Source organism: Podarcis melisellensis, assembly GCF_964234715.1.
Source record: "Podarcis melisellensis genome assembly, chromosome: 6".
Taxonomy (NCBI): Eukaryota; Metazoa; Chordata; class Lepidosauria; order Squamata; family Lacertidae; genus Podarcis; species Podarcis melisellensis.
In genome coordinates this window covers 68,494,739-68,510,665 of record NC_138538.1, presented here as the reverse complement: position 1 = coordinate 68,510,665, position 15,927 = coordinate 68,494,739, and the positions used below count along the sequence as shown (strand labels likewise).

General features: G+C 43.9%; 2 protein-coding genes across 2 annotated transcripts; one reads left to right on the top strand and one right to left on the bottom strand.

The window, feature by feature from the left end:
• The first annotated feature begins 1,319 nt into the window (after positions 1–1,319).
• GNG5 (G protein subunit gamma 5) lies at positions 1,320–5,552 on the top strand. Its single transcript, XM_081914346.1, has 3 exons — positions 1,320–1,987; positions 4,152–4,307; positions 5,329–5,552. The coding sequence occupies exons 1-2, from the start codon at positions 1,907–1,909 to the stop codon at positions 4,275–4,277; spliced, it is 207 nt and encodes a 68-aa protein (XP_081770472.1). The 5' UTR covers positions 1,320–1,906; the 3' UTR covers positions 4,278–4,307; positions 5,329–5,552.
• Positions 5,553–6,071: 519 nt separating this feature from the next.
• Positions 6,072–13,081, bottom strand: RPF1 (ribosome production factor 1 homolog). Its single transcript, XM_081914268.1, has 9 exons — positions 12,746–13,081; positions 12,072–12,128; positions 9,951–10,031; positions 9,120–9,215; positions 8,528–8,681; positions 8,096–8,178; positions 7,839–8,020; positions 7,631–7,757; positions 6,072–6,855 (listed from the first exon to the last, which is right to left on the bottom strand). The coding sequence occupies exons 1-9, from the start codon at positions 13,064–13,066 to the stop codon at positions 6,814–6,816; spliced, it is 1,143 nt and encodes a 380-aa protein (XP_081770394.1). The 5' UTR covers positions 13,067–13,081; the 3' UTR covers positions 6,072–6,813.
• Positions 13,082–15,927: the final 2,846 nt, after the last annotated feature.

The following is a 15,927-nucleotide window of genomic DNA, read 5'->3' as shown; positions in this document are numbered from 1 at the left end:
TATTTATTTATTTTTGAAAAATAATAATAAAATAAACCTGGGGGGTAAGGGGGAAAGCATTACAGCCAGCCATTTTTTGGGGGGGCCTTCTTTGTGGGAAAATCCCCCCCAGGGGGGTTTAGGCAGTTAGCAGTGGCTGGGGTTAGAATATTGCCCTTGTTGTTGTGAGGCCTGGGCTTGAGCAGTCATATAGGGAAGGGTGAAGGGAGTTTCTTCCAGAGCTTGGTACTCATTTGCTGTGGCCTTGTTATTTTCTTGGTAGGTAGTGCTGTATAGTGGTTAGCACACTAAGCCCAAGGAGCTGAGAGAGATCAGGTTTAAAAATCCCCCTTCAACTGCAAGTTCATGCCGAGTCTCATTTAGTGGTTGGCTCCAGGTGAAGGCAAGGGGAGGCAGGGGAGGCCCTATGGGTAAAGGAATAGCACCACCTGCACCCCAGAGGTAGCGTGAGCAGCCAACCCCTCCCCCTCCCCTGAGGAGGTGGAAAAGCCAGATTTTTTTAGGGGGGTCCTATATTGACAAGCCTTGAGGCCTTGGAGGGGCAGAAATCAGCCCCTGCCTCAGCTGCGGCTTCCAATTCAGCAACTGCAGTGGGAAGTGCCTGGCAGCAGCAACAAAAAGAAAAAGTCTAACCAGGGTGCTGTTGATTTAACTTTAGCACGCTTGGATGCCTTGGGGGACAGATGTCAGTTCTGCTCCACTAGCTGTGGAAGTCACACAGGAAGCAAGTGTGTCTGCTGACACAGCAACGGGTGAGGCATTTTCCTCCCATCAATGGAATTGGTCAGGGTGGCATCCACAATCGCCAAAGGCTTGTCAGGGTTGGAGTTCTGCCCAATGGCCATTCTCCCTTTTGGTGGCTAAGGCTTTTTCTGGACCCCCCTCCAGGGATAATCATGGGTTCGAGCTCCACGTTGGGCAAAAGATTCCTTCATTCCAGGTTGGGCTAGATGACCCTTGCTGTCCCTTCCAACTCAACAATTCTACGATAACATAACATATTGTATAAATTTATACATTTTTAATTATGCTAATGTTTAAATGTGTTTGTTAAATTATTGTCTCCCCACCCAGGTTTGTTTTTATCTGTAAACCGCCTTGAGTTTACAGGGAGAAAGGCAGGGTATTAATACATGGAGGATGATGATGATGATGATGATGATAGGAATGGCATGTAACTGTAATCAAGTGCCCAGAAGCAAATCCAAGCATTACCCCTAATCCTTAAAAAATTACCCTGCAGATGTAGATAACCTAGTACATATTGCAAGTGGATGATGGGTGGAGGCTGATTACGAACCTTCCACGGCTAAAACTGCGACACGGCTATCCCACCTGTACTCAGAACTATTCCCAGGTAAGAGTGACAAACGGCCACCCAATCTTTGCTTTAAAAACTCCAAGGAAGGACTCTCTCATGGGAGTGGAACAGGTCTCACTGCCGGAGTCTTCCTAACGTTTACGATGCAAATTGTGGGTGTCACCTGCGTAGAACAGTAGAGTTGGAAGGGATTCCCAGGGTCGTGTAGCCAATACCCCTTGCAATGCAATGCACCGCGCTTCTTAAGTGTTTCTAAACCTCGCCCCGCCACCACACGAGGTTGGGAAGAACCTTAAAATCTCGTTTCTTCCCTTTTAAAACCCTTCCCTTCATTTCCCTCTGGGCAGCTCCCTCTTCCGCCCCTTGGGGCGGTGGGGTGGGGTGAGATCCGGGAGGCAGGCTTTTTTTTTTCTTCTTCCAAAAAGGAGCCCGGCAGCGAGCGCTGCGCGTGAGTCTGCGAGCCGCCGCTAGTCTGCGGGCGGGAGAGTTTGCCGAGCGCCGGAAACTTAGTTGGGAAAGTTGCGAAGGCGCCTCTTCGGCTCGGCTTGCCCCAGAAAACGAGCGGGATCCTCGAGCGAGGGGACCATGTCCGGCTCCTCCAACGTGGCGGCCATGAAGAAGGTCGTGCAGCAGCTGCGCCTCGAGGCCAGCGTGAGCCGCGTGAAGGTGAGAGCCGGGGGGAAGCCGCGGGTGGAGAGGGTGCCATTACCACTGCCGCCATTATTGCGCCTCGGGGGAGCGCCTACTCATGGCTGCTACCGGGGCGTTAATCTGAGCCCCGGGAGCTATTAATCCCGCTCACACAACTGCTTCAACTATTTCGTTTGCACTTCCCTTCGCAGCGCCTTAGCGCGCGTAAAAACCCTGTGCGTAAAATCCAACGCACTCGCCAAAAGCGGGGCGCAGGAGACACCCCAACCCGACCTTCCCAGGTTAAAACTGGCTTGATCGCTCTCTAGCTTGGCCCGTTAGGCGCTTGTTCCCGGAGAAGAGGCTGATCGCCGCCGCCCAGTCCCCACCCATACTTGGATCTCGTTATTCCCTTCTTTTTCTGGGATCTGTTGTCTTTCTCTTAGAAAGTTGGAGGAGGAGGAGGGGTCGGTTTGGGAGCGCTTCAGAAATCGTGAAGCGGGTGCTTTGTCATCTCGGCTTCCTCTCCCTTGGAAGCCTTTTTGTTCCTCGGAGGGAGGGAGGGAAGGAAGGAAGGAAGGGGAGGCGCAACGAGCGATCTGGCGAGCTGAGCCGGAGTCCGCCCAAGCCGCAAAATGGGGAAGTGTGCGAGGCCCCGGGCAAGCGGAGGAAGAAAGATCGCGGCGGGGCGGGGGAATCCCCGGCTTTAAAAACAAGCACTTTTGAGCCTTTGGCCTCGGGCGCTCCGAGCAATCCAGGCCGATTTAAGAATGGCGAACTTTGGTCGCTTTCCCCCCCTCAAGCGCTCAAAGCACTTCGCATCGAGAAGCGGAGTTAACCTTTGCATACAGGACCCACGAGTAAGATCTTTTGAGAATGCTCGCTTCTTGAAGTGAGGACCTGGCAACCTTATGTTCAGCGTCGCTTCGTTTGCTTACTCATTCGTTAACTTGTTGCGTTTTCGCCTTCAGTTCCAGCAAGGGCAATTTGTTGTGCAAGCAAGGAACTCACAAATATTATTCCTCTGGTGCCACCATGTCTCCTTGGGGAAACGTGGCTCTTTCAGAGCAAGAGACTCAGCCCCCAGGATATCCACATCCAGACACCTTATATTTGTGTTGTTCTTGTGAGAATCCCTTACAGTTCTGCACTGGAGTGGGGCAACCTGTGGCCTTCCACATCTTGTTGGACTTTCAGCTCCCACCACTGTTGCCAATCGGTTGTACTGGCTGGGACTGATGAAAGGTGGAGGGCAGCATGTGGGGAGCCACAGATCTTACCCCCCCCCAAAGTTAGAGGTTTAGTGCCAGATGTGCCAGATTCATTCTGTAACATCTCCCATTAATAAGAGTTCAGATGGCTGGTCTTAAAGGCAGTGGTGCTAAGTAGGACTGATGTGTGGCCTCATGGGGCCCTGATGCAGATCACCGCATCCTTCCTGGTTTTAAAAAGTAGTATAGTCAACTGAGTGTCTACACAAATACAGGCGCTTACTTTATTAATTTTGCTTTACCAAATGTATAGTAAGGTAAAGGTAAAGGGACCCCTGACCATTAGGTCCAGTTGTGACCGACTAGGGTTGCAGCACTCATCTCACTTTACTGGCTGAAGCAGCTGGCGTTTGTCTGCAGACAGCTTCCGGGTCATGTGGCCAGCATGACTACACCACTTCTGGCAAACCAGAGCAGCGCACGGAAACGCCGTTTACCTTCCCACTGGAGCGGTACCTATTTATCTACTTGCACTTTGACGTGCTTTCAAACTGCTAGGTTGGCAGGAGCAGGGACCGAGCAATGGGAGCTCACCCCCTTGCGGGGATTTGAACCGCGGACCTTCTGATCGGCAAGTCCTAGGCTCTGTGGTTTAACCCACAGTGCCACCCGCGTCCCTAAATGTACAGTATTTGTATACCAAGTTATGCTTACTCCCAAGATTGCATGATGGAGGCTCTGATTTGATGTTCTTCGTTAGCTTTTGTTCTAAAGCATGTAGAGTGGGTGAAGACATACTGTGTACTTGATGACTCAAATAATATACGCAGCTGTCAGAACGTTAGTGCCGCTTCTTGGAGATCTGCTGCCAGTGCAGTCCAACTGGAACCTTGGGGGGGTGGGGTGAGGAATCCATTTTGATTTCTGATTAGCATATGCATATTAACATCCTATTAAGTATATTACTGAATCATGTGGATTTGTTCTAGGTTTCACAAGCTGCAGCTGACTTGAAGCAGTTTTGCCTGCAGAATGCACACCATGACCCCCTACTAACAGGAGTTTCTTCAAGTACAAATCCATTTAGGCCGCAGAAAGTGTGTTCATTTCTCTAACTTGTGTGACCTACGTGAACTCTTTTAGTGGTAAGTTTTTAAGTGAAATATATGGCTTTGGTGTCTTTATAAAAGGGATGGGGAGTCTGTAGCCCTCTAGATGCTGTTGGACTTCAGCTCCCATCATCTCCAGCTAGCATGTCCCAAGGGTTAGGGATGCTGGAAGTTGTAGCCCAGGAACATATTCCTCACCCTACCCAAAATAATTATGGTTCCATTCCTTACGCTACGTAGAGTTAAACTAACACTTACCCACTTGAGTTGAATGCTAGATATGCTTTCTAGAAAGTAAGTCCCACTGTGTTCTATGGGACTTTCTCCTAGGCAAGTGTATAGTAGTGCAGCTTAAGTTGCACCAGTTTCTAGGCTAAGAACTTGTTATTGTGAATCATAAATGAGAACTGATTGTGCATATCTACTAACATACTGTAATTTTTAAATAATTAAATTTTGTGGAGATACAGGGCTCTATTTACCATTTCACATTAAAAACAACTTACTGAATTTAGATAGAACTAATGTTAAATCTCTTGGCTGCCTGTGGGCTGGGGCAGTCATCCTTTCCTAACCTTGTGCTGCAGTCCAACGCCTATTGACCTCAGCCAACGTGATGGGAAATGTAGGCCAAAACAGCTGGAAGGCACCAGGTTGGTGAAGCTGGTCTATGTAGGATATATGAATGAGCAGATAATCCCATGTGCCATATGATCTTTGGGGGGAAACCTGCTGTATGTTCTCTCAGCCAGATACACAGATGAGGGCTAGCTAGCCTTCAGCCTTCCTAGAGCACCCATCCCCTTGCAACTCCTAAGTAAAATAAGCCTGACTAGCAAACTTCCTTTGTAGCGTAAAAAAACATTTAGTGACTACATGGGAGGAAAGCTGTTTTGTTTTTGTGTTTTTGGTTTGTTTTTTTGCATCTCAGCAATTTTGTTCTATGTATTTGGAATTGTAGACAGAAGAGCTCAGTTGAAGGAGTTAGTAGTTTTCAGAATTCACACATATCAGCAAATAGTTTTCCTGCAATGAGTTTCTCTTTTGTGTTTTTCAGATCTAATCTGTTGTGGGTCTGGTGAATATGGAAGTGAAAGAGAGTGACCTGAAACCTGTACAGAAACTTAAATGTTAAATGTGCCAACTTAGAACTAGTAATACTGCTACTGTTGTCAAACTTCTTACAATCTACCTCTCTAAACTTGTATGCTAGTTGCAATAACTTCTGTTATCATGATGGAATCAATTTTATATTCAAGCATTAAAGAGTTGATTTAATAACTTTGCTGGTATAATGCTTTACACATTAGATAAACACAGGGCATTGTCAAAACGTAGCTTTCTAAACTGCTTGCAGCAGCAGCCTGCCACTTCTTTTTCTTACTACAATGGCTAGAGCAGGGGTAGTCAACCTGTTGCCCCACAGATGTTGGGCTCCCAACTTCCCATCAGCCCCTGTCAGGTTGTTGTGAGTTGTACTCAATAGTTAGAGGGGACCGCATCAAGTACCTTGGGGTTAAAGGATTCTACAACTGAGGACAGCAATCAGTTTGGCATTCTGAGATGGAAGCTGCTCAGGGTTATTTACCTCCGTTTGAAAGTTTATGTTGACCAAACAGTTTAAGCTCACCAGTTTCTGGCAGTTAAGACACAACAAGCCACAGCTAGTTGAAAATAACAAATTCCTCTCTCCTTGTGGCTATGCATAGGTGGTAGGCCATACATTTAACAACCATTAAACCAGGACTTAAATGAGCTGTTTTGAGTATAAACAATAATAACTGCAAGGTAATACTCAGATTTAACATTAGCAAGGTTTTTTCTTGTATTATTTAAATCAATATATGAAGACTGGTTTTTAATGAAACCTGTTTTATACGCCTTTAACCCTTACTGAAGTTTTTCTGTGTGAAGAAGGGAAAAATTTGGGGTACACTGCCTTCCATGAAGCAGTGCAAGTCACTGTCTCCTGTCTCTAATATTTTCAGAGTTAAATAGAGACTTGGATCCCCCCCCTTAAGTCTTACAGATTTATGCAATACTTGACCTGTATTTCCATACCTTAATCAGCACTGAATATGTGACCATACAAGTTAAGATACAAGACAACCCTTGCAAATTATTGAAAATGGTATGACAATCTTTATCAAGAGCAGTTGTCAAAAGTAAACAACTGAGTTAGCATGTATGCTGTTCTCTGAGTATCAGGATTCTACTCCTAAAACAGCCTACTTTAGAAACAAAACACCCTCTGCAAAGAACAGGATTAAGAGTTCATATCTTAAATACAAGTGATCGGCAGATTATTCATTTTCTTGGAACATGAAATCTTCCACTTCAAAGTAGCAGTGATGTGAGGAATGTACTCAAGGCACTGAAGAAGATGGGTAGTTTGACTGATGCTTATGTAAAGTCTGGTGAAAATAGTCATTTGGGAGTTTTCCATGTAGACCAGGAATAGACTTGAGGCAACTCCTTAGCAACCCCTGTGTTCCTGAAAACTCAGCAGAACATAAAACAGCAGTTTCGCACTTTTAGTCTGTTATAGGTGGAATTTTCTTCGACTTGTGTCCATTTCACGGCGCTAAAAGATAAAGCAGTCATGAGTAAGAGACAGATTATTAAATATTAAACAATTTTAATAGGTTTGTTTGCATGTTAGGAATGCTGAATACCAGGCATAGTTTCACAAGGGGTTTAGGTAGGGGATCAGGTAGCCACATAAGCACTTCAAAAGTTAAGTCAGCCTCACTTTAGGTCATCAAATAATTTGGCTTGTGCTTCCTGACTGGGCTAGCCCAAGACTTTCGCTGCCCAAGGCAGATTGCAAGAGCTTGGGCTGGCAGCTAAATGTTACTTTGCCAAAATTTTACTTTGACACTGGTAGGCAAAAAAGGGACTTGTTTTGGCACATGCCCAAATGAGTCCCTGCTCCCTAAAATTGTACTGGGCTTCTGTGGCCACCTAATATGAAGTGCAACTGCAGGAACTGCCTGGTTGCCCCTTCAGCTCTAAACATGGAACTGCAGAAAGAAAGCTGGGGTTGTCCCCAACCACAATAATAGAAAAGGCACAGGACTAGGGACCAACAGCCTGAACCTGTGCATGCTTGCCGTGTTCAATGGACTTTACTCCCAGGTAAATTTATTTTTGCTTGGCAAATAGCCCTGGTTGCTTTGTTATAGACAAGCCCATTACTACATTAAAATAGGTAGATGTACCTAGGAGCAAGCATAATTGAAAATAGGATTGCCTCAAATGGACAAGGTGCTGGCAAGTACAGTGAATGATAGGGATAAGGCATACAGAATTACACATACAGAATTCTTCATTGCTAAGAGATTGTTGAAATATAATACCTTGTGAATCCATTCATATTCGCCAAATTTAGAATCAAACGTTCCCTTTTGAAGAGACCTTAATTTCAGGGTAAAACGTGGGCCCAGTTCTTGAATTGCTACCCTTTTCTCATTTTTGAAGATGTATCTTTAAAAGATGATAGGAAACATTAGCAAAAATGTCAAGCAAAGTGAGTTCTTACACCTTGCAACAGACGTTTTCACTCACCTATGGAATCTGAAAAAGATATAGTCACGCTGATTGTGAAATGTAGCTACTTGTCTACCGACGAACTGGGGATCGTGAGGGAATAAAGAAGCAAACATCCGCCCAATGGAATGGCCCAATCGTGTTGTAAAGTTGTTCAGGATTATTTCAGGCTGATGTTCTGAGGGAGCTTTTCCTTTTCGCTAGAACAAAATAACAGTATTACACTGAGCACACAGTCATACAAGTTGGAAGACTGCTTGTGAAAATAAACTCACCTTTATTTCTTTACGTAGACGAACACTACTCATCCTAAAATGAGCAGTTGGACCTTCAGGCAAGTGACTTAATACAAGCCCATCTATTCCAACAGAGTTAAGACAAACACAGTTAAACAATTTTCACATAAAAGCACTCAGTGCAAAGGCAGCTTCTGTAGAAACTTAAAATAGTGACAGACTATCCAGTGCAAGAGTAATAATTATTGCACTTACCATTCTATACTTAGTGCAAAACTGCAGTTTCCACATTACATATACATGCACATCCTTAAGTACCATTAAAATGCTGTTTTGCTTATAATCTAATTGTGCTACCATTATTTATTAATTGTCTATCTTGCCCTCCCCCCGCTAGAGCCAAGGACAGCAATTATCAACAGTAACATTAATAACTACTGTATAAAAGAGAGTCTCATACGTGAAGGATACTTGGTACTTTACGATCTTCATTAATAACAATCAGATCTGTGAAGTCCCTCGAGATACACTGTGGAATAATTCTTTTTAGAGCCAGTCCTCTTCGATAGTAAACATGTGAATTCGGAATACAAGTTGATAACTGTTCACAGAATCTCACAGTTCTCTGCAAGCAAAAAAATAATTAAAAAAACAAAAAAAAAAACACAAAAATGCAAAAGACTTGGTTGGTTGAGATAATTCTGGGGAAAATATAGCAGATAACCAATTAATTCTGATATCTTGGCTAAAAAAATATATGTATCAAGTTATTCTTCCATTATAGCCACCAAATATTTTAAGAGAGTTTTTCTTCAAACGTGATTTTTGTGAATGGGTCACTGCACTTCAATTTTTAAGGTTATATGAAGATTATTGTGTGTCATTCTTTTTTAAAAAGAAGAAACTGGCAGTAGATCATACACATTATAATTTACAAACGGATAACAAATCTGGAGCAAATAAACAATCCCACAATGTTATGCCTCCTAACCTTACTTATAAGCTAGGTGTAACAAGCTTTTACCATGTTTCTTTTTATTTTTTTTCAAAGAATTTTTTTTACCCCACGGGGTCTGTCAGATGTTGTGATAAGAATCTTTGGAACTGTCTGCCTGTTGAAATAGGGTGCAAATTCATCCGTAGCTTCATCCAAAGTAACCTGGAAATATAAAATGATAAATGTTACATGAAATCACACAAGAGTATTTTTGTTGTTGATGATAATGCTAAAAATCAAAACCTTCAACTTGAGAGAGTTAACAGCCAGTAATCATTTCATACCAGAACCGTACATGTACTTGTAGGCATTTGGATAACAATCTTTAAATATTAAGCAACACATATGAGGCCCTTTAAAATAAGACTGCAACATAAGGATCAGAGGCACTTCTTTTTATCTACCGTCAGGCAGATGCTTCAGGTATATTTTCAAAACAGAACCATAAAAGGCTGCCTTAAGACAGGTCAGACTGTGTGCCTAACTAAATCAGTATTATCTTATCTTACTTGCAGCAGTGCTCCAATCTTTCACACCTTCTGCCATCTGATCACTTTAGATTTCAGGGATTGAACCTGGGACCTTCTGAGAAAAATCTTAGGGAAACTTGCTTTATCTTGCAAAATAAAAACCCATATTTAATATTAAACTAATATTTTATTGAGAAATAGACTCTACCAGCTTGAAAACTTAACATTTGATCAGTACCCTATGGCTATTAATGGCCTATTACAAAACAGGGGGGAGGGAGGAATTAAATACTTTTATCCACATCCATCTACTTCGGTTATTTATTAAATGTAATCATGCAAAAACTATTCAGAATATACAAAAGGGAAATGTTATTCAACATTGGCACATTTTAAGGGAAACTATAGTTTTCTCAAATAGTGCTACCTCTTCATCGTTTGGATCAACTGTGGTTTCATCATATACACGCTGGTTTTCAATTGTCTTTGGTACCGGCTTTGGTGGTGCCTGCAAGAAATAAAATTAATATAAAATAATAAATATTCATGTAATCTCTTTTTCCAACAACTGCTCCAGTAGTTTTTAAAAATAAAATTATTTATTAAATTTAGATACTGCCCTATACCCGGAGGTCTTGGGGCGGTTCACAGAACAAAATCAAAATATAAAATAAAAAAATTTATAATCAAAATAAAAACCCAATAACCCCCCCAAAAAAACCCACATTTTAAAAGGACATAGGATGTCAGTCCAATCAACCAAAGGCCTGGTTAAAAGGGAACTTCTTGCGTGGCGCCTAAAGAGGTATAATGAAGTTCCCTGGGAAGAGCACTCCACAGACTGTGTTAAGTGTGTTGATTAAGTCTGGTGGTAGAAAGAAAGTTACTAGGACCGCCTCTAGCCAAAATGTACTTACACCAAAAAGTAACTGACTTCTAAAACTGTACCGCAAAGTAGCTAAGTTTCTATTAGCTACTCAAAATAATGTGCTCGCATCAAGTGTAATCAATTTTAATAATTTCTGAATGTTTAAAGGTTCTAAACAGAATTATAACTATAGAAATTATCAAAATTCTGCAGTCACTAAAATGTATTACATTTGCATACAAGGAACCATGGTTGTGCTCCAAAACTGTTTTTCTTACAACAAACTAAAATTCACTAATACTTCTGTAATGCATGAAAAGGCTACCAAAATGGCAACACCACCTTAGTATTTGGTTATCACATTGCATCTTTTCAAAGTCCTGCAGCTGTAGATCAGTACTCAAACCCACTGTCAGTGCCTTTCACTTTCAATTGCCAAGGGTCTACCAGGGTTGAAGGCTCTCACGCTTTGGGTCTTCGACCCACACACACATTTTCCCATTCAGTTTTTATCTAGCAGGAGACAACTGCTGTCAACCATTTTCAATTCCCCACAACACCCAGGAGCAAATTGTGGGTGCTTACAGTCACATATTGCAAATAATGGAATTGCTGCTACCCTTCACCATTCATAAACATACCAAGGAGCTCCCATTCAGCAACTCTTCATTGGAGGTTCCCTCAAGCCTGGAAGATGTTCTTATTTGCAATTAATATCCATGTAAGGCAGAATAGTATTATCACCTCTGTTATGGATGGTGTGATTCCATAATGTGAAAACATTGTGTGTGTGTTACAGGGGGGTAAAGTTTGGTTAACAGGGTAGAGGGCAGTTTGATGATGAAGTCAGTTATCTAGAGCAGTACTGGGCTCTCCACTTTCAAGCTGAGACAGGGCAGCCATCTGTTGGGGATGCTCTAGTTCTAATTTCCTGCACTGAGTAGGAGATTGGACTAAATAGGCTATGAAGGCCCCTCCAGGTCTAGTATTTTATTGAGTCCCCACAGTCACATAACCTATCTATCCCATGGTATCGCACCTAACGGCGAGAATGTTTTCTAAGACCACTTGCTACAACAAATGTACACATATCAGGAATTCACTGTACAAGAGAAAATAAACTCTACAAAGTCAGTTGCAAGTCAATGAACATTTACTTTTATTAATAAAAAGTACATATTAAGACAGGACGCAGGTGGCGCTGTGGTCTAAACCACAGAGCCTAGGGCTTGCAGATCAGAAGGTCAGCGGTTCGAATCCCCATGACGGGGTGAGCTCCCATTGCTCGGTCCCAGCTCCTGCCCACCTAGCAGTTCGAAAGCACGCCAAAAGTGCAAGTAGATAAATAGGTACCGTTCTGGCGGGAAGGTAAACGGTGTTTCCGTGCTCTGCTCTGGTTCGCCAGAAGCAGCTTAGTCATGCTGGCCACATGACCCGGAAGCTGTACGCCGGCTCCCTCGGCAGTGGCGTAGCGTGGTGGGTGCAGGGGGGGCCGGCCGCACCGGGCGCAACATCTGGGGGTTAGGGTTAGGGGGCGCAAATTACTTGCCTTGCTGACAACCCACGCTACGCCACTGTCCCTCGGCCAATAAAGCGAGATGAGCGCCACAACCCCAGAGTCATCCGCGAATGGCCCTTTACATATTAAGACACATTAAATTCCTACTTCTTCCCCTTTACCTTGTCTCCAAGTGCTTCTCGCTCCTTTTTTCTCTTTTTCTTAATGGCTAATTTCTCCTGGACCATACAGGGGGGAAAGAAAGAAAACAAAACGTTTTGATAAACTTGGCCACTAAGAATGAACGAACAGGCACATCCTTCTCACGAACGATAGCAAGGCTGGTATATATAGAAATTCAGGTACTGATCACATAGATGAGATAAAAACTCAATACACTGCTCTCAACAATAAGTTTTAAAGGCAGAAGAACTTGCCACAGTTCTTCCCTGCCTCTCTTCCAAGATGTGCACAGTAGTGTTATCCCATTTTCTTCCCCCCAGTCACCCTGTGGCTCAATCTGAGGGAACTGACTTGCCCAGCCCATCGACTTGAGTTTTTGCCTCTGAGTGGGCACTTGAAATCGGGTCTGACCAGCCGAAATCAAACGAAAAGACGTACAGTACCTCCCGATCCCTCTCACGACGAAGCATCTCCCTGCCCCAGTCTCGGTATTTTGTTAATACTTCATCGCGCCCACCCCCACCACGTGTGCGCCTTTAAACGCCCCAACAGCTTCCAACCATCCCTCTTCCTCCTCCTCATTTCAGGCTCCCCAAGATCCGGACAGCTGCGACGTATCATCTGCCAGCGGCCACCCTTCCCAACCTCCCTCCCTCCCTCTCACAACTCGCACCTTCCTTTGCTGCTGCTTCCAGCGCAGAAACATGAAATGGCGCCGCTGCTTGTTCTTGATTTCCGAGACGCTGAAAGACGGCGGGAACAGGACCTGGCCCTGCTCGGGGGCGCTGCCTTGTGCCCCCTCAGGGCCAAGCCCTTCGCTCGTTCTCTCAGCATCGTGCTGCTCCTTCTGCCGTTTCTTCCCTTTCCCCGGGATGCCGGCCATGCTGTCTCCCGCAGCCACTGACCTTTCACCCCGCTCTTCCACTTCCTCTTCCGGGCTCACCCCGCGACAGGCTCGCGTGATTGCGCGTGCGCGAGCGGGCAACGGCCGCATCTATTTTCGAATTTTTAACGTTCCTGAGGCACGGCGTTCTATGCGCGCGACTTCCCCCCCCCCCCGCGACGCCCTCATCTCTGCTATAACAGGAGGGCGAGGCGGGGGGGGGGGCGAATTATGCGCCTGCGCATTACACGAAGGCTGAGGCAAAGTTGTTTTTCGTGAGGGAGCGTGACTAAAATGGGAGATTATCAGGAGGACTGTGTGTGCTTTATTGCAACGTACATTTAAAACTTTCAGAGCTGTGGGGAAGTAAAAGGGTAGGGTCGAGGTCACTGGGCGCATGCTCGGAGCCGTCAAGCCTCGCCCGTCAGCGGACGAGTTAGGCGTGGAAGGCACTCTGCGCATGCGCGAAATGACGCCGAGGGGAATCCTTAGAGATAGAAAAGATTCAGAATGGATCTTGAGGATATATGGTTTATTTCCACATTTATACAACCTGAGCTTACAATGGGAGGGCCTCACACCATGAACACCCCAAGAAGGTCTTGCTTCTCCCATAGGCACAGCCTTAGATTCCAGCAGAAATCATGGATGCTTTAAGTTGAAAGTTCTGCATTGCAGGGGGTTCGACTAGATGACCCTTGGTGTCCCTTCCAACTCAACAATTCTATGATTCTATGCCCATCAGAGGCTTCAGCCCTCTGCTCACATACACAGCTCACTCTGATTTTGTCCTTCTAGCTACCAACCAGTTGAGGGAGTCCTTTGGCACGGAGCCACTGCCGTTTGTTCCCTTAAGGACCCAGGCTTATGCTGTTACCAAGAAGCTGGTCTGGTTATTCCAATAATTCAGGCTTCCTCAACCTTGGCCCTCCAGATGTTTGTGGCCTACAACTCCCATGATCCCTAGCTAGCAGTACCAGTATTCAGGGATGATGGGAATTGTAGTCTCAAAACATCTGGAGGGCCGAAGTTGAGGAAGCCTGCAATAATTGAAATCCTTGCTGGATCTGGGAGTTAGAAGAGACTCAGGCAAACAACCTATCCCCCCTCCAAAAAAAACCCCTCACAACATTTAAAATATGCTGTTAAAGTGGCAATTAGGGTCAAATTCCATTATTCCTGTTGGGACAAAATCCTAGCATGTGGACATTTTACCCGACAATTGATGATAATATCTTTAGAAGTGGGCAGCAACCCTAATGTGTGTGTGCGCAGTTCCACACATACAAGTCTCATTAAAATCAATGAAGACCACAGTTTTCTACCCATTCATCCTTGAGTCCGCCAGGGACCTGTCAAGTTGCTATCTGGCCCACCCCACCTCATGAAACTTGCAACAATGTGCACTTAATAAATAAATAAATAAAACACTCCTAGGGTGCCATACAATACACATTATTTACCAATTCAGTAATTAATTAGTATTGTTACCTGATACAAGTACCTCTCAACAAACTTCAAGCAATTTTGGGTTAGTGATGAGATACAGGCTGAACAGAGATCAACACCAGAATATGTGCTCTGAACTTTACAAAAGACAGCCCTTTATTTGAAAGTGCTAGTGATTTGAAGAGCAATCCAGCTCAAGGCCAATTTCAAGAAAAGGAACCATAAGAAGGAACAGCAGGGGGCTTGATGTTTTCCATAAACAGAACCAGTATAGCAGACTGATCCAGTTATGTGGTCACATACTTCCCCAATAAAGTGAGCTATGTTGTGTTTCTGTTTAAATGACAGTAATGGGTTTCTGAATTTGCATCTACACATAAATTAGCACATGCTAATGTGTCCCTTTTTCGGGGGAAGCATATCCTCTTTTTTGGCAGTGTTTAGACAGAACACTGGGCTGTAGGACTAAAAGTGTTCCTTACTACACTTTTGCATGGGCTCTTGAGACTGGAAGTAAAGGAGTGTGTAGAGCTAAATCTACACTGCCAGAACTCAACCTGCATTTACCAGTAATTATAGACATGTTTAGTTCAGTGGATACACAAAGCATGGAGACACATCCCCCCCCCCAAATCTATAAAAGCGGGGGAACAATTGGTCTGTCTAGGGTCCCAGCAGACTACAAGGGCACTTGAGTTACTTTACCTTTAATTAAAAGTTACTGGGCTGTCTGGAAAAGTGTACTTACAGAGAATAGACAGAAGAGTCAGTAATTTCAGGCAACAAATGATCAGTGTCCTTTCCTGTAATCTGCTGCTGCAGTTGAATTTACTGCTGGTTTTATTGCAAGTATCTTCATAAAAGAGGAAATGTATAATATTTTCATTTTCAGCTATTTTCCTTTTATACTTATGTAGCTGTAAAGTTCTTTCCTCACAGTAGTTTTGCATTTTGGTGGATTACAAAAGTTGATGAACTTGAAAAACCTGAGCATAGATTCAGGCAAGTAGGAGCGCAAGACCTGTTTTTTATTTGCCATACAGCACCGTCACACTGCCTGAATCTTAAAAGTGCTACTGGTGCTACTTAGCACCAGGGCAGGTGTCTATGTATTATGTAGTTTATGAAGCTTATCATCCCCCAGACATGATAGGCTCTAAATTCGTGCTAAGTATTTAATTAAAAATATTAAACGGTCAATTCCTTGAGGTATCTACATTTCCTTCTGTGTATGTAAAGCAGCTCTCTCACACATACTAGTATTTATAAGAATTACACATAGAACTTGTGTGATTTAAAGCAACAGATTTCAAAATTCAAAATTCCAGATTTCAAAATTCAAAATTGATAAAAATGTATGTGGTATATATATAAATTGTCTGAATAAATAAAAACAAATGCTAAAGAATGAAGCAACTACCACAGGAGGTACCTTTCCCTCCTGAGCTCCTCAACACACACACCCCTTTTGTAATGGGCACACAGCCTCACCTGGGCCTCACAACCTGGCTTTCTACATCAGG